The sequence below is a fragment of the Osmerus eperlanus genome, chromosome 1 (genome assembly GCF_963692335.1).
Source record: "Osmerus eperlanus chromosome 1, fOsmEpe2.1, whole genome shotgun sequence".
Lineage (NCBI taxonomy): Eukaryota > Metazoa > Chordata > Actinopteri > Osmeriformes > Osmeridae > Osmerus > Osmerus eperlanus.
The window spans coordinates 26,029,032-26,056,101 of record NC_085018.1 but is presented as its reverse complement, the minus strand read 5'-3'; the positions used below and the strand labels follow the sequence as shown (position 1 = coordinate 26,056,101).

General features: G+C 42.5%; 1 protein-coding gene and 1 long non-coding RNA gene across 3 annotated transcripts; one reads left to right on the top strand and one right to left on the bottom strand.

Moving 5' to 3' along the window:
- Nucleotides 1–32: 32 nt before the first annotated feature.
- On the top strand, nucleotides 33–16,628 carry LOC134029223 (immunoglobulin-like and fibronectin type III domain-containing protein 1). The gene is made up of 23 exons (XM_062473272.1): nucleotides 33–106; nucleotides 3,166–3,251; nucleotides 4,414–4,536; nucleotides 4,826–4,965; nucleotides 5,342–5,441; nucleotides 5,579–5,657; nucleotides 5,733–5,925; nucleotides 6,256–6,369; nucleotides 6,522–6,684; nucleotides 6,765–7,037; nucleotides 7,733–7,975; nucleotides 8,520–8,597; nucleotides 11,743–11,858; nucleotides 12,239–12,380; nucleotides 12,582–12,875; nucleotides 13,179–13,478; nucleotides 13,593–13,769; nucleotides 13,995–14,123; nucleotides 14,238–14,317; nucleotides 14,496–14,688; nucleotides 15,423–15,719; nucleotides 15,881–16,201; nucleotides 16,298–16,628. Exons 2-23 carry the CDS (start codon nucleotides 3,206–3,208, stop codon nucleotides 16,300–16,302), a joined length of 3,606 nt encoding a protein of 1,201 aa, XP_062329256.1. The 5' UTR covers nucleotides 33–106; nucleotides 3,166–3,205; the 3' UTR covers nucleotides 16,303–16,628.
- LOC134029419 (uncharacterized) lies at nucleotides 13,117–17,928 on the bottom strand. 2 transcript variants are annotated; one of them, XR_009931634.1, is made up of 5 exons: nucleotides 17,859–17,928; nucleotides 15,405–15,696; nucleotides 14,405–14,658; nucleotides 14,168–14,308; nucleotides 13,117–13,702 (listed from the first exon to the last, which is right to left on the bottom strand). It is a non-coding gene; the product is annotated as an uncharacterized LOC134029419 (long non-coding RNA). The 2 variants fall into 2 exon arrangements; XR_009931635.1 differs by lacking the exon at nucleotides 17,859–17,928 and having other exon boundaries at nucleotides 15,412–16,557.
- Between the last annotated feature and the right edge of the window lie 9,142 nt (nucleotides 17,929–27,070).

Below are 27,070 nucleotides of genomic sequence, written 5' to 3'. Positions count from 1 at the left end.
TGCCATTCCTAGAAGGATTTATTAGCAGGCAGACCTGAGGAGAGGCAGTCCAGTATTAGAGCCAGCAGCGGCAACAGACAGACGATCGCTCCTCAGGGGTCTTGAGGTAAGTCCAGTTTCCATCCCTGACGCCAGGCTTTGTCTGAGGTGTCAGATATTGGTCTTTGTTTCACAACAGCTGTCTGGGCTGTGGCTGTAGGATTAGAGTCATAAAAGACCTGTATCGTTGTGCAGTAGGTAGTTAAATGTGCAGTAGTTAAACGGCAGTGTGATATCATGTGCAATGTGTCACCAGAAGATCAAAAGCCATGTTATACTAGAAAGAAGTGTCTTGTGTATCTTTCTAAGGGACATGTACTACTACATACCATGTATTCTGTTCCTCCACAGCATGAGGATATTGTAGTTCTGGGAAATCTTAACCAGGATTAATAACACAATTATACAGTTTAATGCTAGTCAGTCACAAATGTGTATCTCATAAAACTGAAATTATTTCAGATGTAATCGATGTGTCGTGGGGTTCTGGGCTCTCAGCTTCATGACAGGTGCTCTGACTCTTACACACACACGCACACACACACTTTAATTTAAGACTAAACTCTTGTCGTCATTGTGTCTTCAAGGGCTTTTTAAAACCTTCCCAGGGCACACACGGTGCATTTGATAGCTCTTAATGATGGCTGGGTCACCCAGCGGTGGGCGAACCAGGTTTTCACTTCTGCATCCCGGATCAGGTGGGCAGGGGGCTGCTTTGACGCTAGCGTGCGGTGCAAAACCACATGGTGTCATAAAACTCGACCCCTCGCTGGGCTCGGGAGCACTTCACGAAGTGTCCTGTCAGGAGCCAAGTGGCTCGTGATCATCTTCAGCTTCATCTGAGCCAAGAGTGGCTGGGGCAGAGAGAGATTTGGGAAATCAAACCTCATATTCACAACACTTGCACAATGCCGTGCTTTAACAGATTAACACTTCATTCATGCGATGTGGCCTTAGCGTAGAACTGTAGGCCAACTCAAAGTCCTTTCGTTTGAGAGTTATAGCCTTGGAATGGGACACGTATTAAGTTAACTTGAATCTGTTTATAACTTGTAGAACACATTTCAACGGTGGTACAGCGATGAAAAGCTGATTTGCAGTTCACAAACACACCATTCAAAGTTCAATTCACGTACAATACAACGTTTAATTCTTTCTGATTTCAAAACCCTATCTAATATCGGAATGAAGTTGCCTGGAATTGTATTTATAATTTATTTTATTTAAATTGGACAAAGTGGCTATTTTGGTCTCCCTGTGGTGAGGCTTGCTCGTCATCCTAGCAGTGATTTACTTGCACATCATGACCATTTGTGATTGGATGATCACACTTTTATGTAGGCTACCATGTGACCTATCACATGACGACACTGTGTTCTCCTGTTCCACTGGCCCTGATAGGGAACCCTAGAATGTCATACATGTATAAGGAGTGGTGTTGGATTCCGTGAGATGCAAGGGTTATTAAATCAAAATCTTTATATATCTTTATTTAACCAGGCAGACATCCCTCCCCGGTCATCTCCAAATAGGCTAACAGTTCTGGTACAGCTAACACATGGATTAGGCTATCTTCCTCAGGAAGGATATACTTCAATATAAATGTGGATTTTTTATCTTGATGATCTACAATCAAAGTAGTAGATAACCACTTAATTTAAATGAATATAAAACAACAGCTTTCACAATTGAAAATGATTTACTGACAGAACCAGGTAATTTTATAAATCAAATCAAATGCACCAATGCGGGCTAACTACATAGGTAAACAGCTGGTGCACAGCCTTTCAAGTCATGTCCGATTATTTTACATTCGATCACGGTCTGTTTCTGTCTCTGGCTGTCAACCCTTTCCTTTCAATCCTCAACTAGAAGGTCCTGCCCCAGTCATTCTCAAGCACTTCCATCTATTCAAACCCAAGATTTAGTGGCGACTTCAACAAGTATAGGACACAACTCAAACCGTGTCAACATCACATTCCCAGCGCAGACGTACTGCTTGCAATCAAGAGTTGCGGCCAAAAGACATACGGCTCGTGCAAAGCTTGTCTGAGTCGAGGACCGCAAGATAAGTTTTCACACAGAAAGCCAGCTGGTTCTACACTGAGGGGCTGAATGTTGACGTGTTGTCGCTTTCACGCCAGTTCTTTACTGTCTCACACGTACCGTCACATTCTGGCCGTAGTGTGACTGTTTTCAGAAGACATAGGGACAACCATGATACTTTAAATATATTCCTTTAGTCAATGACACACACAGTGGGCTTTCAGCTGTTTACTTTATCTCACGTAGGCCCATAGAAGGAGTATGATGATGCTGATGTCTTCACATATCCTGTGTACAGCATTTATTTTAGTGAAGTCTTCAGTCTCAAGTTAGAAAACCATTTGGGAGTGTGCTATTAGTGACATCTGCTGTGCAGTGTGTATTGCAACTTGGTGTGTAACTTACATAACGTATTTAAATGTTTCTCAACAGTTTGAGCAGATTTTTCCCAAAGGGAATCAACTTTATTTTAAACACGCAGCCCCAAACTGTAACACTGACAAAAGCGAAACATTTATGTCTAAAATACTTCCATTAAGATATTCTCTTTAAATGTATCCATAAAAACTGTGATAGAAAGAAATATATGCAGGGTGCCAAACCGATGGTCCAAATGAGTCCATCTGATGCCGCTTCTTCCTCTCGTTGTTGAAGCACAACACGAGGTTCAGTTCTGCGACAGTTGAGAGGTTTTCTCCACCGTGCTAATTCAACCGATAAAACACCAGAATATGAACAGTCAGCGAACAGCGATGATTCATGGCTGCAGGATGACATGCCGTTTGAAACGATCCTGTTTCATGTCCTCACCACGCACGAAACCTCCAGCTCAATCCCAGTCAAAGACAGGACGCGACATAAAAACCCAACACGTATTCAAAAAAGTATGATTTGAGCATTAATCAACGTCAGATCTCAGCAGGGTTCTGGTAGAGGCTGGCAGTGTTTATTCTGGATTATAGATTCGCTTGGCAGAACATTCAGGCATCGTGATGGGTGATGATAGTGGGCTGTTCAATTTCCTGGTACGTCAACCCTCTAAATAAACACCAATCTGTGTGATTCTTTTATTGGTTACAGCTCCAGAAACAGTGCTCATCCAGAAACCAAAACTGCCAAAATGTGGAAAAAATCTAAAGTGGGGGATCAGACAGCAGCTGGGCAAGGTGAGGAGAGAGAGCTTCACACCTTCCTGTTCATCCGTCCGTACAGTAGGGGCCAAAAATGTATGCATGCAGGCTTTATGCAAATGAGCTTGTCCAAATCAGTCAGCCAAGTATTCTATCATGTGTGTCTGCAATTTCACCAGGTACACGTGTTAACAGCGGAGGGCTCACAGTGTGAGGTCCTATAGAACAGTAAAACAGTCTCATGGTAGAATTACAATTAATCCCAAACAAAATAATCTGTTTACGGGCAGATACGATACGTCAGTTATGGAATAAAGAACACAACCACGCATTAAGGATCCACAATTGGCCGGGCTTCCTTGCTACATCAGCATAAACAGTACTGAACATAACTGGGTCACACACTTCAGAAGAGAGCTACATCATTGTGCAGGTGCAGCGACAGCACCAGACACATCATCTCCACCTCAGAGCTAGTCACGACATCTCTCTTCAGCTTGTTTACCATCGTCAAGATTTCCTTTGGGGATCTAGCTCCTTCCTACCTCACGTTCACCACGTGTGTTTACGTTAGTTACTTCCTGTTTCATCCTAACAATGATCCCCACCCACTCCATTCGCTCCACAATCCCCCCCCCGGCTCATGTCTGCTATATGTGTCTGAATATGTGCCCCTGAAACTGTCCATGAGCAGGTCCTGATGCTGGAAGGTTGGATAGTGCTGAAGGTAGGCTGGAGGAACCGCCACATGCGATTCATCTCCGTCTTCACGTCTCACCCCACTTCTGAGGCATGAAGGACTGATATTGATAACTGGGTCTTGGCCGATACAACAACGTACATTTTCATGTGCGAGGATATGTCTTGCAACATATCTGTTCACACAGTTCTGGCTGTGAGAAGTTCAGGGCATGGATGCACAAGGTGCAGACTTCTAATGTCTTAGAATGAAAGTTAAGAATGTTGAAACTGAAAAAGGATAAGGTCTTATAAGGACAATGTGTTAATAACATGAAACATTCTAATGCTATATATTAGAATGAATATATTGTGTTTGGCATGCTGTTTATAAACATCTATTCTCATATGATTATACAACCACATGCCAGGTTATTAAAGACTGATCAAGTTTATAATGGTTGCTGCTCTATGAATTCCCTACAAGCTATCTTAACATTGTCTGATCCACTGTCACCAGTGGGGATAAAGAAGAAGTCTAAAGTCCCTGGGGTGATGATCACCCAGTTTGTGGAGGAAATGCCAGAGGGGAAGAGCCACCCTGACTTCACCCGCAAGCCCATCGCTCTCACCATCCAGGAGGGTGAGCAACTACAGAACTTGTCATCTTCATCACTGTTCATACACTGAAGTAGCTGTCAGCAATGGATATATGTGTTGTGCATGATAGTTCATGACTTAATGATGATCATTTGCACACTGTACCACACATGCAAACACACACACACACACCCTACCTGCTAGCAGTATGTTCTCGTATCTGCTGGTGAACTCCAAGATGTCCAAGTCCACTCAGGTGTCCAAATCATGATGCTCTCACGCATGATTTTAGAATCACGTTGACCCTCAACACTGACCCTCCAACCCCGCAGGGAAGTTTGCGTTCTTCAAGGCCATCGTTATCGGAGAACCTCAACCCACCGTCACCTGGGCCAGGAATAACGGAGACGTTTCTGACACGTCCAGATACCAAACCAAGTACGACCCAGTCGCTAACGAGAACATCTTCGAGGCAAGTCATGACCCCCCCCCCCCTTTCCCCCTCGTTACGATTATTAACCGTATACAAGTTACGTGTTCCGACTTAAAACGATAACTGTATGTTACTGTATTCAACAATGATAAAAGGCTAGGTGTTTCCAAACTCTTGACAGGCACTGTACCTTTCTACATTCAAACCCTTTTTGCAAAGCATGTTATATAACATGTAATATTCCTCCTGAAACTTTCCTTGTTTTATGTTTATTTTACTTTAAGGAAAAATACTTGAAATACATGTGCCATGAGCACTCAGGTCCTTCATGTAAATGTGCCAGATTTATCCAGACCAGCACATTTTCATCTGCATGCCCTGTAAACCAGTAACCAACATGCTGTTTCATTACCAGATGGCCAATGTCAAACCTGACCAGGCTGACACTTACAAATGCTTTGCCACAAATGAATATGGGAAAGCCGTAGTCACTGTGGTCCTGAATGTCATTCAAGGTGAGTTGGTGATTCTGGTGGTAATCAAGATTTGTTTTTATTTATCTGCTACTAAGCAACGGAATATTTGATTGTTGAACAATCCTCTAGGAAGATTTTTTCTCACTGGTCTTTTTCTACCTCTTCTCATTTTTCAGTTGGATTTAAAAAGGAACCCAAACCAACAGCAGGGGCAAATGAAGCAGGAGATTTTAAGACTGTACTGAAGAGAAAGAGGTATTTCAACTTTTTTTTTGCGGAACTGTGTTTGTTGTGTTTAGTGAATGCTAAACTGTTCTTTGTCTGTTCCAGTAAAATCCGTCCCAAATCTGAGCAAACTGAAAGGAAAGATGGAGAGATAGACCCAAAGTTCTGGGAGCTGTTGTTGAGCGCTGATAAGAAAGACTACGAGCGCATCTGTACTGAGTTTGGAATCACAGACTTCCGCTGGATGCTGAAAAAACTGAATGAGATGAAGAAGGAGAGAGAGGAGGAACAGGCCCAGGTTTGTCCACAAACGCATCGCAAGACCATGTCAAACAGTGTTCTAAGGTGTGATTCGAAGACACCGGAATTTCAATTTGTAGTAAGACAATTGAGAATTCCATTATGAACCTGGCCGCATCGAACCAATATTGACTCCGATACTGAGGGGACCTCTCAGGATCTATACTTCACTACTGAGCTGTTATCTACAAAAAAATATATAAATGGAAATACATTACAGCTGGTAATATCTTAAGGTTTCCTTTACAGACTTTAATTCACAATCTTAACAAACGTTCCTGTAACTGTCAACTCCATTTCACACAAACTCAACTTTACTCTCATCCAGTTCATCAAAAGCATCTCAAATCTGAAGCCAATCGAAGTGAACCCTGATTGCTCCGCGTCCTTTGAGATCGACATGGATATGATCGACCCTAGCAGTAGGATCTTCATCTACAAGGTTAGATTGAAGCCCAGTGTTGCAGGAATGTCATTGTACAATTTGCCACTGTAAAATGCATGACGACAGCAATAATGCTGGAGTTTAATTTCTCTTGACAATCAGCCCAGTGATTCCCTCGAGGTGAGGTGTTTTTGCATATTTCCTCTCAGGATGGAGTGATGGTTCCTTACACCAAGGAGCTGGGAGACAAACACAGCCTCAAACAAATTGGGAGAAAATACGTCTTCAGCATTAAGGATCTGCTGCCTGACGATGCTGGCTTGTATCAGCTTGATGTGGAGGGTGTCAACATGTTTTCCACTGACTTCAAAAGTAAGGATACATCATTATAGTACAACATTAATACAACATGTTCCACCCTTATTTTCCTTCCTCACACTTTTTTTTCGCAGTTCCCATGATCGACTTCCTCGTCAAGATCCAGGAAGTGAAGGCAACGGAGAGAGAAGACGCTGTGTTCGAGTGCGTGCTGTCCAACCCGTTCTCCAAGATCATGTGGGTGGGAAAGAACCTGCCCCTGGAGCAGGGCGACAAGTACGACATTGAGGCCTCAGAGGACAAGCTCATCCACCGGCTGGTGGTGAAGGATTGCATGGTGGTGGACAAGGGCATCTACGCTGCCGTCGCAGGGATCAAGTCCTGCAACGCCTGGCTTGTTGTTGAGCGTGAGTTGTTGAAATCTCTTCGATCAAAAAGACGGGAAGGTCAGATTTTTATGAATAGAGGGAGAGATGGCTTCAAGGCTGCAGATGATGAATTGTGTTTGGGTCAAAATGTTCAGGTTGAAAGCAAAATCTTTAAAAGCATCAAAGAGAGGGGAGCTCCAGAAATAGGTCTGAGCATGGTCACATAGGGCTGATGTCTATGATGTCACAATTAATTGATGTCACAATTAATTACTCAAAGCATTAAATTGTCATAATTTGTTTTAGTAAACGACAAATTCACAAACAATTACCCATGCTTGGATCAACCTTCCTAAACGAGAAAATCTTTCATAATGGCTTCCGTAGCTTCTCCTGTCTGTAACTACTGTGCTAGAGTCACCACATTAAAAAACAAATGTGTTCGTACAGCCCTCTTTACAAGCAGTGTCACAGAGCTTCACATACACCCATGGAACTGCACCTAAACCAACCTAAATCCCTCAGTCGTCACAATCAGGCCTCAGTCGTCACAATCAGGCCTCAGTCGTCACAATCAGGCCTCAGTCGTCACAATCAGGCCTCAGGCCTCACGCTCAGGCCTCACGCTCAGGTCTCACGCTCAGGCCTCACGCTCAGGCCTCACGCTCAGGCCTCACGCTCAGGCCTCACGCTCAGGCCTCAAGCCTCTCTGAACACACCTTCTCTCCGTCCAGCCGACAAGAGCAGCCAAGGAGGCAAGAAGGCAGCCAGGAAGACGACCAGGGCCGGAGGAGCGGGGCTGGACCTGGAGAAGATTGCCCAAGAGCAGCAGCAGAAGCTGGTGAAGGATCGTGAGGAGCGTCTGGAGCAGGTGAAGACAGCCAAGGCTGAGATGGCTGCGGCGGCTGAGGCAGAGCCCACCACCACACCTCCCAGCCAGGAGGTCAAACCTGCCAAGGCTCCTCCCACCAAACCAGGTAGAACAAGGGCCCTGACCGGCAAACACAACCCGCGTGTTTACAAAGTATTTGAACAACGTGTAAATGTATGTATTTTACTTACTGATGTTTTGATACAGTAGTTGTCATTCCACTCTGGAGAGATTGACGATACTGAACTGATGTGTTTAGAAAGTAATTCCACTCTGGGTGAATGGACGTTACTGATGTTTTAATAATCGACCTACCTTTCAGGTAGCTTGTGATTATCACGTTTCATGTTGTTAATATTTTAAATTGCCAAACTAGGGTTAACTTCTGCTGGTAAAACAATTATTGGGATGCAAATGTCCTCAATCTTTTCTTTCACTCCTGGATGTGTGTAATACAGTCTATGAACAGTATTATACTGTTATTTTCCTTCACATTTAGTTTTACCAATCTTTTTTAAAGTTATTGTATACATATCTATATTTTGGTACTTCTTGTTATTTTGTTAACTACCACATATTATATTTGGTATGAAATGATCCTGTTACTGTCCATAGTTTAAGTGGCAGTCACTGATTGGTTGTGATGATAGGACGGTCAGATCAGGAAGCAGCAGCAGTGAGTATAGGTCCACAGCCCCAGGCTGTTGCCGTGGAGAATAATGTTGTTGGTAAGAGACAACAAGGGGTGTGTTTACCTATGCATGGATGCCATGTTGAATACGGAAGCCATTTGAAAAACAATGGCTTTGAGGGTCTGCGTGTTTATCTATAATACTTTTCTCTCCACTGAGAAGTTAACCGTGGTTGATAGGCTAGAGACGTTATAACGTTATATAACGTTATAATGAATGATCATCTACTGAACTACTTTTGTTGAGATCCGTTGAGAACCGTTTTTTTTAACTTGTGTCGCCTGCTTATCAGCTCTCTCCAGTCCTGTCTGTGATGTGAGCTGTCTCCTCAGCATGGCCAGGGGCTGACTGGGTTAGGAGCTCCCAACAGCAGCATACAGTATACTTACATAACACGTCAGTGTGTCTTGTGCTTCCTGCTTCTCGTGCTATAATAATCATGTTTATTTAATAATGATTTCATCCAATTACATGTACAGTACCAAACGAACATTTTGGGTGTTCATGATTTAGTAGAATTTTGTATTCTAACTTCTAGCCTCAGTCTGCTTAACAAGCAATACCCCGAGCAAATGTGAAGGGATTGTGAAATAAGATACCAGCATCTGTAAGCAATTGCAGGAAGCAAAAATACTTCACATTAAAATATGGTTTCAAGTCATGTAGAAGATATCTGTCTTTGATGGTGACATGCACAAGTGAGGAAGCTTATATAATCATCCAGACTTTAGAGTAATAGTAGGGATGCCAGACTTGTTATTCAGAAATGTAATTAATTAATTGTAATTAATTAAGGAGGAGCTAATGAAGGAGCAGGATTGAACACAGGGGATTCAGGAAGTGGTAAGAGAAAGACAAAGTACTGCTTCCTCAATAACAGTACTAAGACAACATTTTAATTATTTATTTAGGTAATCTATTTGTTCACTAAGTGTGACATACAATACTGTAAAGCTGTGTCACCAGAATCAAGGAGATTTCTTACTTTGTCTGCATCTAACCCTATAACTTTAGTGCGGCTAAACATCCCTGCATCAATACATTTAGTTCAGGAAATTATTCGTATAGTGGAGTGGTTTTATCTTAATAATTTGCTGCATCTACAATAAAACTCTAACAAGACATAATGTTGAATAGTAAAACACAATGTTATGACTGGTGTATGTGATTAGAATATTGATCAAATAATCCTAAATTCACGTAAGTCAATAAACTGTATTGGTGAAGGTTGTGAGTGTTGTGTGGTGGGTCCCAGGACAGGAAGTTAACGATGGAGCGGGCGTCCCCCCATCTGAAGACGCTGGTAAGACAGATCTGAAGCATCAAACAACTGCAGTTTAACTACTAGACTTTCTGAAACTCATCTTGAATCTGTTTAAAAGTAACACAGCACACTGGAAGGATTTGTTTGATGTTTTCCATTAAACCTTATTAAAACGTATCAATCTCTAGCGAGAAAAAAACTGAATATGTGCATTACCACTGTATCGTAAAATATGAACTGTCACATTTGCATAATTCTTATGCGACTGTGTGGTGCTATATTTTATTATGGTTTAGCTGTACATGTTTGTCATAGCATCACCAATGACCTTTAGGTCACCAGAATCAATTAAATAATACTGAATATGTTTAATAGTTTTGTCTGCATCATAACCATTCATATATCTGTGACTTAACATTCATTTAAAGTAACGATACTTACATACATTACGTTTGTAACACTGCCAATGACAAACCCAGACGTATTTTCTTCATCTAATCAACTTTTCGAACAATTAACAGCTTTTGTTAAAAGTTATATTAGTTATAATATTAACTTAACGTATACATATTACGTTCATAACTAGTGAATATTAAATTAATTAATATAACTAATAAATATACCTAAGAATGATGTTTGCATAGATCAATACGTTCGTAACATTAATAAATAAGGTTTTGACAATCCTGTGCCCTGTTCATGTGGCCATCAGTCCAGTCTAACAGTGATGGAGCAGGACTCACTCCTCACACTGCAGATGCTGGTAAGACCTTATTTTAAACATCAACAGTACATCAACTGTACTTAAGTCGATTTTTCTGGTATCAGTACTTTACTTCACTTTTTACTTTCACTCCTTAAAATGTTTACACAATATACCTGTACTTTCTACTTCTTGTGTTTTCAAGCCAGGCTTGTTACTTGTTACTGTTTTTGGTGGCATGATCAATATTATTTATTGTCACTGCGCACCTGTGGAGGTAAAAATTGAGATAGGTTGGGGGGGAATCGCAAAAGTTTTTTTTTTTTAGGTTTAAAAAATAATTTCAACTCAAACTTAAACAAAAGTCAAACTAAAATATTTGGCCTGTTTTTTTGGCAGGTTGAAAAAAGGTTGAAAAAAATACAAAGTTGAAAGGTTGAAAAAATCTATTCAACAAAAAGTTAAATGGCTACGTTTTACTTAAGTATATGTCAGAGCCCACAGCTCTTACCTTAAGTGAAAAAGGGTACTTTTGCCATCTCTGATCATCAAATGAGTGCAGTAATAAGTGTTTCAGAGATTTTATTCATTTATGATTATCCAATAAGTTAATTGCCCACTGCAAGACTAGATTTGTTTAATGGTTTCTAATGAATTCTTTTAAAACCTTATTAAACCATATGAATCTCTTATAACAGAACTTGTCCATAACCAGTAAGTGGAAGCTAATGAGAATAAAACAGCGTACATTCATTTGCGTAATTCTCATTGCGTTTTATGTGCCTGTCATTCAGTGTGCTTGTTTGTTGCTGGAACCATCATAGAACACCTCAGATCCAGATCACACTGGCCTCAGAGGAGATTTGAAACATGCACTTTCAACAACTATAGTAAATATTAGATATTTACAGTATGATAGTGTATTTTCAAGCAACTTTCCCTTTAGACAATATCCCAAACTGGGTATTTTCAGATAAATGTAATCTCAGTGTAACATTCTGTTGTCTAAAGTAAGGCATGACAGATCAGCCTGGGGTTTCCTGTCCTGCAGGTCATCAGGAATGCATCCATGTGGCCGCGCACATTCAGCATGCATGCCGTCCTGTGACAGAGCCCATGTCTAACATCTAAAACAACCTAACGTTACCCCAGATGTATGTGCGTCTGTGGCAGCTGTGTAATCAGAAGGTAACTGTGCGTGTTGTGGTGGGCAGCTCTGCACATCGTGAGCGGATTGTCTGACGTGTATGCTGTTCGTGGTGAACCTGCCGAACTGGTGGTGAAGATGAGCAGCGACTGTGATGGAGCCTGGCTGAAAGCTGGAGAGAAGGTACCATGGGAGTCAGGTGGCTGAGCGGTTAGAGAATCGGGCTAGTAATCAGAAGGTCGCTAGTTTGATTCCCGGCCGTGTCAAATGACGTTGTGTCCTTGAGCAAGGCACTTCACCCTACTTGCCTCGGGGGAATGTCCCTGTATTTACTGTATGTCGCTCTGGATAAGAGCATCTGCTAAATGACTAAATGTAAATGTGAAATACTGTTATAACTACTTATATAAGAAGGTATTGATGTGTTATAGAAATCCTCTGATCACCAACTATATGAAATTATATGGTTACATTCTGAATTGATGGGACTATGACAACTTTTCCATTGAAATTTATCTCACATTATGTCTTTATAATATGATATCATATATTATTATTTTTAGCTGTCCTCCAAAGCTGGTTTAGCTTTAACCAAGGATGGAAACAATCACAAACTGACCATTAAGACCAGCAAGGAGGACGATATTGGACTGTACCGCTTTGAAGCAGACGATTGCAAAACTGAGGCAAATCTCTGTGTTGGAGGTACAGTAAAACTCAACCTAATAACCTTGAATGTATTATTTGCATGGACAGATTCATCCTTTTGGGTAACACTTTACAATAATGTGTGCATCAGGTATGTTTAGTTAACAAACTATAAGCATTAAAATAACAGTTCATAAAACCCATCTGGGAACGACCAACAGAGTATCCCTGTAAGCTGTCTGCTCCTCTGCCTCTCAGACGTACCCGAGTTTGACCCCGACGACCTCCACAAGTTCTCCAAGCCGGTGATCGTAAAGGTGGATCAGAACGGCAGCTTCAAGATGCCGTTCACTCCGCAGGAGTCCCTGGAGGTGCGCTGGTTCAAGGACGGCGTGGAGCTGAAGGACGGTGGGGGCGTGAAGATGGTTAAGGAGGCGAACCACAGCCGGCTGATGTTCAGGGACTGCCTGCGCTCTGACACCGGAGACATCACCATCCAGCTGAAGAGCCCGTACGGATCTGTGGAGGCCAAATCTCGGCTCATCGTCCTTGGTAAGACGACCACGCGAAAGCTGTAGGCATCTTCTTCCATCACATATAATTATAATAACAACTCCACGTTTTTGGAACTACATTCTTAATGTGTTATTCCATCCCCCACTTCCAAAAAAACAAATGTTGTTGTGAACCTAAACTTATGATTTATATATAATAAAAAAAAACATAAAATAATATTTTACATTAACAATAAAAAATATATAAATATATATAATCATTTCAAATGTACTTTTATAATAAAAAAAATATCAACATATAGTATTATATAATCTATATCTTAACTCCCCTGGGCTGTAGACAAGCCCGGCACCCCGGAAGGCCCAGTGGAGGTCCTGGACAGCAGCGCCTCGGTGATAGAGCTGAAGTGGAACCCTCCGCAGGACGATGGAGGCTCCCCTGTCACACACTACATCCTGGAACGCCAGCAGCTGGGCCAGAGCCTCTGGAAGAAGCTGGGCGACGTCACCGCCGACAAGACGGTCTACCGTGACCGGAACGTGGTCCTGGGCAAGAAGTACATCTACCGGATATACGCAGAGAACCCTGAAGGCCTCAGCAACCCTCTCCAGACAGAAAACATCATGGCGGGTACTTTGGGTAAGCTGCTTCCCTCCTCCTGCAGGGGAAATCCATCTTTTAGGACACTCAACTGCTTAAAAAAAAAAAAAAGAATTCCATGACCTTGTGTTTATAGTGCCTTCTTTCCCTCAGTGTTCCCTGGTCCGCCTGGTGCGCCCAAGGTGGTGAGTGCATCCAAGACCTGCATCCACCTGACGTGGACCCCTCCGGTGGAGACGTTTGGGACAGTGGTCGGCTACCAGCTGGAGAAGAGGAAGAAAGACACAGTTCAGTGGATTGCCTTGAACCCTGTCAGCGAGCCCATCGAAGGTCTGCTCCTGATCAGATAACTGGACATGTTGCTTTAAGAAAAAAGACACAATGACATAGTGGAACATCCTCGTATTCAAAATCACAATTCGATGTGAAAATGTCTATATTATTTTGTGGTTTTAGGATGATTACATTTGACTGCAGGCTCAGCCTTTAATAATGAAAGGGGTCTGCTACTGTTCACTTGCTCTAGCTGTTAGCTGTCCTCTGCTCTGCCTTCAGGAGATAAGTATGCAGTGAAGGATGTGACTGAAGGGTGTGAGTATGAATTCAGGGTGTCGGCCATTAATGAGTCTGGAGCAGGAGAGCCTAGTCCTCCCTCTGCCATGGTGTGTGCAAAGAATCCCAACAGTAAGTCCTAATAACGATCCGCCCTCACATCCGACAGAACATACCGTGTAGACTCAGTAGAAGTGAGAATTCAGCCCCAGCCTCAACGTGACTGTTCTGTGTTATGGTGTTTAGTGCGGCCAAATTTCAAAGACCCGGAGGACTTCATTGTGATCAGGGCTGGAAATTCAGTGAGGATCAAAATCCTGTATGAGGTATGATAACATGTGATGGCATACAGTACAGTTCAGGATTTGTGCTCAATGATCTAACCAGTTTGTGATTCGTCATAGCGGTCGTACCAGAAAAAGCAGAATGAGACCAGCTCTTTTGTATGTGTAAAGGGGTTCATCTGGGGGTCGTCGTTGACCATCTCTGTGGGTGTGTGTTCAGGCCGAGCCCCCGCCAAGCATCTCCTGGCTGAAGGACGACGAGCCGGTCTCTCCCTGGATCAACGTCATCAACACGGATGGGATGTCCCAGCTGGTCATCCCCTCCTCCAAGCGCTCCGACTCAGGGATCTTCACCATCAAGGCCAAGAACTCGAGTGGCGAGGCTTCGTTTGATATCGAAGTCAGAGTCACAGGTGAGGAAACGTTTTGATTTCCAGCTATTTTCTGCACTCTCATTGTGGCTATTTTGTATTTATTTTTTACAGGTACAATTAGGATTCCATCAACCATAACATACAGTCTATCGAATGCTAAACATTTATTTATTTTTAGTTAAAATACATGTATTTTTACTGCAATGTTGAGAACATTCTTGTTTAGTCTTATCTCTTCTCATCATTATGACTTAAAGTGTTTCAACTTTACTTTAAAAAAAACATTTGCGCCCGAGACTTTTGCAGAGTACAGTACGTCCGCCTCAGTGTCCCAACTCAAATCTATCAGTACAGCCCTTCAGTGGTGGAGCCCTACAGTGGTGCAGCCCTACAGTGGTGCAGCCCTACAGTGGTGCAGCCCTTCAGTGGTGCAGCCCTTCAGTGGTGCAGCCCTACAGTGGTGCAGCCCTACAGTGGTGCAGCCCTACAGTGGTGCAGCCCTTCAGTGGTGCAGCCCTACAGTGGTAGAGCCCTACAGTGGTGGAGCCCTACAGTGGTGCAGCCCTACAGTGGTGCAGCCCTTCAGTGGTGCAGCCCTACAGTGGTGCAGCCCTTCAGTGGTGCAGCCCTACAGTGGTGGAGCCCTACAGTGGTGGAGCCCTACAGTGGTGCAGCCCTACAGTGGTGCAGCCCTACAGTGGTGCAGCCCTACAGTGGTGCAGCCCTTCAGTGGTGCAGCCCTTCAGTTGTAAAACCCCCTACTGTGCTTCCAGATGAACCGAAGCGCCCGGGGCCGGTGGAGCTGCAGCAGACCGTCCACGGCAGGGTGGTGGTGACCTGGGCCCCATCCCCGGACCAGGAAGTGGATGACCGCCTGCACTACATGGTGGCGGAGCACGACTCCAACACCCGGATGTGGCACACGGTGGCCGACCGGCTGTTCTGCAACACGTACACGGCCAACAACATCCAGCCCGGGCGAGAGTACCACTTCCGCGTGTTCGCCAAGAACGACATGGGCCCCTCCGAGCCCTCCCAGTCGCCCACCTGGGGCATCAACAGCAACAGAAGTGAGAAACCAGGGCTACCAGGGGCGTAGCCACAAGGGAGTTTGGGGGGGGCCTAGGCCCCCTCATTGACATGCCCCCCCCCATTCCCCTAAAAAATAATGAATTGCTTTGATATACACATATACACGTTTCAACCTTTTTTCCGATTTGTGTCAACCTAGTCGCTGTGACGACCAGCATGCCTACGGAGATCAGCTTCGAGAGGCCTCCATCCATCCTGGTGCCCCTGAAAGTCCACACCCCTCCGAAGGGCTACCAGCTCTACATGACCTGCGCCATCCGGGGCTGCCCCACCCCCAGCGTCACCTGGTACCTCAACGACATCTCCATCAACCACGACAACAACTACTACATCACCAACTCCTACGGTGTCTGTTCCATGTCCGTCCTCCGCGTCCGGGCCGAGGACAGCGGCGAGTACAGGGTGGTGGCTGTCAACTCCTTCGGCCGGGCCGAGTGCTCGGCCAAACTCCAGGTTAAAGGTGAGGCTCTGCAGATCCAAAACAACACTTTGGATCGAGTGTTGTTTTTCACGCTACTGGCGTGGCCACTGAAATACTCTCTGTTTTTTGTTACAGACTGAAGCAGCTTGAAGGTTTGTTTTATGCACAAACAACGCCCCTCCCTCCTTTCTTTAGATGTATTTAAGGGATAGATCTCCTTGGTTAAATGAATTCAGAGTTGACTGTTTTTAGTGGTACATCGGTGCCGTTCACATCCAATGTGCTGTTCAGTTTAGGAGACACAATATCTGCTTTTACATTGCATCGGTTTTGACATTTGGTTATTCATCTTGAATCAGTATTCCATGCATGTCTGTTTCTTTCAGTAGGTAGCACATGTACTATATTCTTTCAGTAAGTAGCACATGTACTGTATTCAAAACTGCAATAAAACCTTCAAATCTAACTGGGATTTGGTGTAACTCCTCATGTTCAACCTTTATGATTTAATCCATTTCTACACTGTGCAAAATCACGTAAAAAAACGGAGAAAGCACTGGCAGCACAGTTTCCAGACCGATTCTGTAAAATTACAGTAAATAACCGTACCACAAAATTACATGTAATAAGCTGTAAAAATACAGAGCACGGTCTACTGTCAAAATTCATTAAATGACAGTTTATTACTGTTCTATAATGTTTAATAATTTCTACCTTCAGCAAGGACAAACCATATCCGAAAATAGTTTAAAAAAAAACACGTAAATAAATCCGATGCCCAACTGTTTATGACCTCCGACCCAGGCAGAGCCGCTGCAGGGCGGAAGATAATGTTTTCACTTCCATGTATGAAACTTGGTGAAGGGGTGTAGCATGGGCCAACATAATTCTGACCATGATTCTTCATTAGGCTCCTTAACGATCACTGCAAAAGAGCTGCAGTTCCTGTGCAGAGACAGAAGAACCTAGCAGAACAACCATCTCTCCAGCTCTCCATCGTAGCCATAGCCCACCTGAGAGGTCACGACAGCTAGTCAGACTCGTTAGATCAGAGAGGTATATTAACATCGCATCATTTGAGTATCGTAAAAGTCGAGACTTCAGGACCCCGGCTTCTGGACTGGATGGAGTGCTACAGAGATGGCGTTCTGTCAGTCTCCCATCTATGCACAGGAACACTGAAGCTATGCAAGTGTCTCTTTTTAGTACAGGTTTACTGTGCAACACTAACATACCATAACTTTACTATAAAAATACCACTTCAAGAACCGAAATAGTCAAAACAACAGACAGAATACACCATCGTAATTATGAACTCATGAATACCGAGATCAGATTGTTTTTCATCGCAGTAGGTTTCATGTTGTGAAATACATCAGGGTTTCCCGCAGCACTTTTCAGTTAAGGCGGCCGCCTAAACAACAGACGCCTGCCGCCTTAACTACGTCGTAAAAAAAAGAATATATATATTATTATTTTTTTGCGATATCCGTCGTTGTCCTGTTTTCTCCCTTCCATTCCAAACCATGACCAACGCTAGTCTCCCTTCTCAGCAGAACGCATTGAAGGAAAAACTTTTTGCACCTCGTGTTTTGAAATACATGAATGTCTGTGACAGAAAGAACCTCCATCAACAGTCTTGACTTAAACAGTCCACACAACAATAATGGCAATTGCAACTTCATGTAATACTCACCACAAAAACTAAGGCCCATGGTTACAGAGCTGACTCCAGGTGACAATGTAGAGTGTGAGAACATAAATCTGCAGCAACATAAAAACACACACACAGGGCTTTACTTAACCAAACTCAAGCTAGACTACAAACGAAAGTTAAACGCTAATACAGAATTCCCCTAAATCAACATTACTGAACAAAATACTCCTATTTAGACAGTTCTCTATACAACGGCACGTCGCCATCTCCACAATTAATTATCTAATGATTTAACATGGTTTTATCAACGATGTACAATACTAACCTTGAATTCATATATAACGTTATATTTATTGGACAAGTGCCTTCGTGTTTCGGAAAATATTTCCTACTGACCTAGCTAGTTAGCTAGCAGGTAACGTTATACTGAGGTAGTTAAGAGAAGAAAAAAAAAAAAGAATAAACATAACGTTACTAAGTATGGTCTAACGCTATATAGCTACACAATAGGGTCATGCAGGCCATAACGTTAACCGAATTTTCGGATGGCAAATGGCTGATTTAATTAACTGACATTAGATAGCTAGCTCTAACCCCTGGCTGCTACTGTAGCTAATTTTCTATAATTTTCTCATTTCAATAATGCTAACGTCAGCTAGCAATTTGCCGTTCAGTTCGGTAAAAGTCCATTCCGTTTTGACAAAAAAAAAGGTTGTTGAGAACATATAAAGTACTATATCAGATTAATATTAACGTTACCTCTGAATCTCTGTCTTTTCTTCAGTCACTATAATTCCTGAATCATTTAGCTAACTTCTGGAGGAGCAGCTCCTCAGTTGAAAACTCAACAGTTTCAAAACAGTTGAAAAGTGCTGCTGCTACAACCACTGCGCATGTGTGAACTCCCTCATTCAAAAATCAACATTCAATGTTGCCTGAGATAAATATTTTGTGTCCAATTATTATATTGCTATTCATTGTTGATTTCACAGAGTTCTCTATAGTGTACTAGCATTAATAACAATAGACTTATTGTTTCTAATCTCCTAAATGAATTTGAGAACTTCATAATTCCTTGACAACCCTGAGGCACTAGCCATCCCATCCCCCAACCTAATTTTGGTCACACCATGGGTCACACACTGACATCTTTCTTATTGTACCCCTATATGTAAAACATTTTACAGACATGGACCAAATAGATATTTCGGTCCTGCCAGGGGAAGCATGGGTGCATCCTTTTCTGCTGGTTATTCCCAGCACTGCTCTGCGTCAACATATGACATTGATAAACTTGATCATCATCATATTTTTCTCTTGTCTTTCTACAGTAATTTACAATAAATTACTTTTGTGTATGTACAAATACTATTAATTACTTTTAAAAACATAAAAATCACAATTTTAAAGAAAACACACAATGACCACCTATTTCTGTAATTTCACATGCATTTCTTCATTATTATTAACCTGAAAAAATCTGTAAAATATTACCTCCCATTTCATGTAGAATTACATTTGAATCTGTACAATTACAATGAATTGTTATGAAATAAACATAATATCTATGTAATCTTAAATAAAGGCAAAACTCCTGTAATTTTAAGGGTGTAACATTTATTTTACCGCAAATATCGGTAAATCCGCATGCATATCATTGTTTTATGGAAAAAGAGGAAATATCGGTAAAAAATACTGTGCATTTTATGGTAAAAAAAACAATACTCATGCCAGCTGTACTGGCATGAGTGACAGGAACAGACTTCCACCAACTGACAGGAAGGTCCCCAGATCATGTTATTTGAGATATTGACATTATTACTGATCACGGTGGCATTGTTTCATATTGCAGTATGAATAGCCCTACCCCAGCATGAGTCCAGTCATGCCAGAGTCCAGTGACACCAGACATCTCAGCCCACGTCACCCAGAACGCCACATCTCAAAGTTCAATCGTTATGTGTCAAGTGTACATTTTCATTGCATTTCCAAATATACTCCCTTAAGCCTACCAATAAATTGTTCTCGAGAGCACCCTAATTGAGCATGGATTGAATGAGTCGATATTGCTTCTCCAGTTGAATGACCATATAAGGAAAACTGCACAGGTACTAGGTTGCTAAATCTAGGTTTTATTTTATTTTCGATTTAAGTTCCGCCAAACCCCCTTCAAGTTAGCCTGAACCGACATCTGTCAGCTCGCTAACCCACCCGCCAAACACTTCAAATCTTGTGTGTCGTGTAAAATATTGTGTCACACTCACACCCTCCTGCAGAGAAAGTTCTGCCTCTTAACAGAAGCCAACAGTCAGCTCACGAACATGTGGTAACCTAGCAATGTCCATACATAAATACAGTATACTATATAAATACTATCAAATTACTTTTAACATGCGACAGAAACACCAAGACAACCAATTTTAGTACTGGCAGGTGATGATGGGTCTCACATGTACTTTGCCAACATGTTTATTTTGTCCAACCTCGAGTCTGAAAGGAAACATTGAGGTTTGTTTGTATCAGAGTTTACATTGAGGCTCACACAGCAGTGATATGAAGATTAAAACAGACAGAATATACGATGTTAGAGATGGCACTAAGTGCTATATGAAGTGTATTGACGATGGCACCATGCTGTTTGGGAAGGGGGGCTCAGATTGAATTTTTTACTGACATTATTTAAAAGAAACAATGAAAAACAGGATTGCAGTAAACACATAACAGCAAAAACATCTTAACATAACAGCAAAAACAACAGCAAAAACACTGAGGCGAGCGAGGAAGATTGTGGCCGACCCCTCCCACCCTGGACACTCCCTGTTTCAGCTACTCCTCTCCGGCAGAAGGCTGCCGCTTCTTTCCATCTGCTACTGGCCTCTTCAACAAGGCCAAGGACTCCCACTGACATTTATTTAACTATTATAAGTCCATCTAATGGCAATTACACTACGCATAAGCCACTTTTATCTCAGTATCTGATTGCACTGTGCAATCTGATTGCAATGTTGACCACTCATGCTGCTCATTCTTATTCTTATATGTACTTTATATTTTAAAATTGTTAGATTTTTAGATTGTTTAGTTCTTAGAAATAGTTAAACTTTTGTACTTTTACTAATTTAAGATCCATATATGTTTCTTATATACTAGTGTAATAATTGGACCAATACGCTGTTCCTATTGGTCCAGAAGACGTTCTCAAAAGTTAATAATACCGTTTATATACCTCCCGAATGTTCGCAGAGGTAAATAAACGGTTTTATGGACCTAGCAACAAGCGGTTGCCTTGGAGATGTAGCCATTGACCTTAACAACGTAGCATCTGCTCGGCAACAAAGTAGCCTAAGTTGCCAAAAAAAAAAACTAAAACAACCAAATATGGTTTCTGCACAGGTCCGCAAACGCCCCGCAATCGCTTCGCGTTTAAAAAAAGTATCTGAAGCAGACAGAAGACGAATTGATGTTGCTGATATGTTGCCTTGGAGGTGGTGACGTCACCAGTGCAAGTGCAGCTGATTGCTCTGACAACATGGCGTCTGCTCCAGATTCGACCTGTTTGATTTGTGATCTTCCCACGTATTGTTGTAGTATATAAGAAACCAAATGTTTACTCCTCGACAGGTCAGCAAACGCTTTGTCGCCTCGATGTGTTAAAACGATTTGTTTGTAAACCTCAACCTACGGTCTCGGTTAACAAACGTTTTAACAAATCTCAGTTTACAAAGGCGTTTGCAGACCTGTCGAGGAGTAAACATTTGCTGTTTATTGTTTGCATCTTCCTGCCACAGTAAATTCCGTGTTTGTACAACATAGTACATGGCGAATAAACCGAATTCTGATTCTGATAAATAACAATAAAGTAAACCACTATACGGTGCTACTGGGCGTTGCAGGGTTTATTGCACCTCAGTCCTCAGTTTATTGCATAACGTCGTCATCAGGTTTGGTGTTGGTGCGGCCGGCCAGCCAGCTGCCTCCTCACCAGGTCAGGAGGTAACAGTCGTGTTTGTGCTCCTCTCGTGCTGTTGGTGTTTCCCCCTGGTGGGTCACAGCCCTGCCATTTACGAGACCCGAGCAGCCATGGTTGCTATGCAAGCTGTCCGCAGCATCACGCCTGGTAAAACCCTGTCTGGGTGAAACCAAACCCTCTCAGCAGAGCTGGAGGCACCGGGCACCGCCACCGAGACCCCCGGCGTGGTTAACGAGGCCCAGACAAGGACCAGGAAGAGTCCCTGGAAGGGAGGCGAGACCTGTTTACTACCACCTGGAAATCCTCGCAGTATCCAAGGCGACGCTCGTCGTCGGAGGGGAAACCCCGCCTCAGTTCTAGTTCTAGTATGACTAATGAGCAAGTGTTTTTTCTCTCTAAAATAAAAAGGCTCATGTTCATTTTTACAGACCAATAAAATGTGTACTGGGGAGGTTGAGTTACTAGGGATCCTTCGCAGCCAGTCTAAAGCCTGCGCTGGGAAGATCCTTAGGCCCTGCATGCAGATTGTCATAAAATGCCTATTGTGGAAGCATAAATTATAAGGGAACTTAGCAGTGAGTAAACGGTGTATTATCTGTCATAGACTGATGGAAGATCTCTGTTTGCATCATCCAGATGGAATGCCATAGCAAGTCTCCCAGCTCCAGTGTTGTGTGAGTCCTGTGAGAGTGATTCATCTGAAAACATACATTATATCGTTAGTTCACTCGACACGTTTGCCCAATAGGATCGCATCGTATCGTCCTGTAAACACAATGTTAACATATTCATGGAGCCTGAGGGTAAGAGACGCCAGGAAACCACCCCACCCCCCAGCTCTCCATCTCATCTGGGGCAATAAAGGTTTTTACCAAATGCGTATCATCCATGTGACTGCTCAGGGGCCTACAGTCAGTGGATAAAGCGTTTGTGCGTGTTCCCCTAATGTTTTATCACCGAACAAAAAGGAGTGTCAGCGCTGGGGTGTTGGAGAGAGACGAGTCGGACCTGAAGGAGAGGAGACCACGATAGAGGACTACTGGGAGGTGAGTCTGACCGGGCCAATCTGGGACTTATGTCTGCTAGACTGGACTGGTTTTACATTATTCCACCCTCTTTTTCACACTTGAATAAAATGTAGATAGGCACAAAATCATGTTTGAGAAGATTTACATGGAGGAAACTGAAAAGAAGCTCCGTTTATGTGGTCTTACTTTGCCTGCACACCTTTCTACAGATGTTACAGCTGGAACGAAGTGATGTTCTTGTGCTGTAGCTCGTGTTTTTTCGGCCTCGTTAGATGCAGTCCACAGACTGAGTATTGTTTAGTGCTGATACAAAGCAGGCTCAAAATGTGAAAGTACTGTCGAAAAGTCTTAGGCACAAAAAAAGTTATATCTAAAAATAAAGGTAAAGCAAAAATGCTTTAAGACAAAGAAATTAAAAGACGAAACCAAACAATTATCAAAGTTGCACTTTTATACAGCAGGACAAATGCAAAAGAAGAAAAAATTAATATTTAAAATGATATTCCTTTAAAAAATATTGTGTGCCTAAGACTTTTGCACTGTACTGTACGTATTTCAGGATGGTGACCTGATCATAGGATTGGTCAACAGCAAAGATTGTGAAGATGTTTCCTATTTAAACAATCATTAAATGAATGAAACTATAGCTGGTAAATTCAAAGTTTCAGCTACTTACTTACTGCAAACTAAGGAAATTATACCTAAAAGATGATTAGTAAAAAAACAGTAATAAGTACAGTATAAAATTACTTATTCAATTAACAAATTACCTTGTTAAAGTAGTCAAAATAGTCACCCTTTAAATTTGGCGTGAAAACATTCAACTCACATACGAAGGACTCTAAACATCCTTCGTAAATCATACCTATTTAAGATCCTGCTTAAGTTATTGAAATGAATAGAGTGTTGCTAGGGACAACCTACAGTTTTACGAGACATGTGACCTATCAGACGCAGGGAGGGGCTGGCCTCCCATGGTTAGCTCCTGGATGGAGGGGGACCCTATGAAACCCTAACACAATCCCATAAATTAGTTTACTATCGGTCTAGCATTACGACAGATGTGATCCATATCAAATCTGAATCTTAATATAACTTTAATGGTTAGGGTCGAGAGTGTTAAGGTCAAATAGAAGGGGGAACAGAGAGGGAAGGAGTGTTGAAGTGACATAGACCTCCTCTTCTCTCGGCAGGCCTGGCTACAGGCTCCTTAACACTCCACAGCTGAACGCAACACACTGTTGCTGAACAATAAACATTTATTATTATAAATCTTTACTTATTCTGTTTATATCCAGCAATAAATGTGCATTCTGTTAGTTGGGGGGGGGGGGATTGTAAACATGGCATGGTTTCTACTTTATAGTTAAAGCTTTTAGATGAAAATACCTTTTTATTGGTTATATCCTATTGCTGGACTCAAAACACTTTCATTGCAACAGTGGATTGCGTAGGATTAGCAGAAATATCCAAACATAAAAAAACATCAAGTACTAAGCCTTTCTCACACCCAAGTGGCGGTCTGACACCGTTAAAGTCTGGCACAGACGGCAGGCTCCAGAGCTAGTTACAGCGTGCTGCTGTACCAGGGGCTCATGTTGCTCTTTACGGTGCCAGCCTAGCATCTCCTCGCTAGCTGCCTCGCCAGCCTGTCACACAAGCCCCAGCCACTCCCAGCAACCCCCCCGGACCCAAACATGTTGACATCACACAGACACCAACGAGCCACCCAGTAACCATGGACGACCTGGGCCTATGGCTGGTGTGGGGATGTGCTATAAGTCTAGATCTGGCTCCAAATATGGCCTCAGAGTGCAAGAAAAACACGAACCTGTAGTTGTCGAAGCAACGACCTTCAAACAATTGACTAATCCACACTCATTTAAGATGATACTAATACTAACGCTGGTGTTTCAGACGCAGACAGTTTCATCGGGTCATTAACCAAAGACGTCAGTGTGATGAAGAACCCAGCTGCCAGCCAAGCCCCCCCAGGCCAGGCCCCCCCAGGCCAGGCCCCCCCAGGGCAGGGTGAGTCACCGAACCCTCCACACACATTCTTCCGTCAGAACCCTCCACACAGGTTCTTCCGTCAGAACCCTCCACACACATTCTTTCGTCAGAATCCTCCACACACATTCTTCCATCAGAACCCTCCACACACATCCTTTCGTCAGAACCCTCCACACAGGTTATTCCATCAGTAGCCATGATCCAGGTAACCTCACTACTGATCACGCTGCTCTGGAATACTGTGTTCCTCCCATTTCAATTAGTTTTTTTATGCTCAAAGACATACTCAAACTACACTGAAAGAAAACACATGCTTGTGATTGCCTTTGTATATAACTACACACACTTTATAACTTAAGAGAACACAGACAATAGAGTATGTCCTTAAGCAGAAGTGAAAAGCTTTTCAGGATTGAATGATAAGACATATGTTTAGCGTTTCAGTGAATGTGATGAGGATGAATACACGGGCTCTGCAATCTGGACCAAACAGTGAACCAACTGTGGCTAATCTTCTCCTCAACAGACTTGAGCTGCCTTTTCAAAAAAACTATTAAAGACTAAAACCATTTCCACATCCCAACTCAAGCAACAAAACGTCCATTCTGCTACAGTACGGACATGCTGGAAGCTTCCGTTTCTATCTTCCTTTTCTCTTTTTTACCCTGTCTCTTTTCTACCTATACAGGAAAACCATTAAGTGTCAAATAAAGATATTTTTTTTCATTTGGAAAATCATAACGACCAGAATAATCACTTGCAGAAGGCTCTCGCCATATGTCACAATGATGTAAAGCTATAAAACCCAGAATTAAGCGCCAAGAAGGAGATTTTTTTCTTGATTTGTCTTCCAGCTCTGGTCACTCTGAGCTCCAACTCTCTGAGGGCCTTGCAGGGTGAACACAATCCATTAAACCTGTCCTGCAGACGCCTCAGACCAAACATATCTTGGCTCTATCTGGCAGCATTGATTTATAGCCAACAAGTGCATAGTGCGTGCTCATATTACACACAGAATGTAATAACTCTTTCCCCTGTGGTAGAAATTCCCACTTCCACCAAAGGCGTGGAATCAAATCAGACTCTGGAATTTGTGGTGTCTGCTTTTGCTGTTCAAGTCTCTAACACAATTTCTATGTACAGTTTGCCTTCCTATATGTAACCCACTATGAAATGCAGCGTTTTAGAACATGTGGCTAGCCTTCATTATCTGCTACCAAACAGTGTTCTAACAGTGGGTATCTGTGGTGTCTTGATTTGTGTGCTTCCTGTGTGTCTGTGAGAGCAGAAGACGACACAGCGCCCCCTGGAGGAGGTAGGGAGGGTCACCGCAGGGAGACGCTCTCAAGTGCACTTTGAACCCCACAAGCATGATTATAGTGATCTACTGTGGCTACATTTAACAATAATTATTTAGAGTTGAGAATCACCACAGGAGAGGGGGTTAATCAACACCGTGTGTCCCAATAATGTTGAACAGTTTGTGCTCATAATTGGTCCAGCATACCCCTCAGTTCTGTGGTGATAATGGATGGGACCTGGAGAGATGATAATTATTATGATTATTATTTACATAACTTGCATTCAAAATATATATTTTTTACTGATGTTCCTACCCAGGACAATGTTTGCCTCACACACATCAGAATCCAGTATTATGCACTAGGTATAGGGACTTGACTTGGTTGAATCTAAAAGATCTATTCAGTACATTTTGTTCTGCAGAAAGGAAATGCTGCCCTCTTATGGAAGGTTGGCTAAAATGCATCTTCAAATGTCCCCCCCCCTTCTGTATAATATAGATGTTCTGTATATTATAGATGTTTAACATTTGGCAAAATGGTGTGAGACAGAGACTGTACTGACATGCACAAAACTATAATATTTGACTGTTGATTGTTTTTCTACAGGTACACTCTTGCACTTTTTGAGTTTCATGTTGTTTAATTGTAACTTGTTTAACTGCATGCTCTTATGGTTCTTCCCATTGGCACTTATTTGGTTTTTCACAATGTATGCTTCATGTTTTGGCTGATCACAGTGTTTGGGGCGTATCTCGTTGTTATGATCCGTGACCTATGCTCTTTTGTAAAGCTCTCTCTTGGAAGTCGCTTTGGATAAAAGTGTCTGCTAAGTGCATACATGTAAAACATCCTCATGTTGTTTTTATTTGCACCTTTATCAACCCTAACAAGTGTTTTTATGATTCTAAGAGATTTTCTTCGACTGACCTAATTAGT

What these genes read in the sequence shown, in the direction of transcription:
- LOC134029223 (XM_062473272.1), top strand. Translation starts at nt 3,206, where the DNA reads ATGTGGAAAAAATCTAAAGTGGGGGATCAGACAGCAGCTGGGCAAG. An exon ending in GGCTCCTCCCACCAAACCAG is followed by an intron (nt 7,976 to 8,519) that starts GTAGAACAAGGG and finishes TTGTGATGATAG; the next exon opens with GACGGTCAGATCAGGAAGCA. An exon ending in CATCATGGCGGGTACTTTGG is followed by an intron (nt 13,479 to 13,592) that starts GTAAGCTGCTTC and finishes TCTTTCCCTCAG; the next exon opens with TGTTCCCTGGTCCGCCTGGT.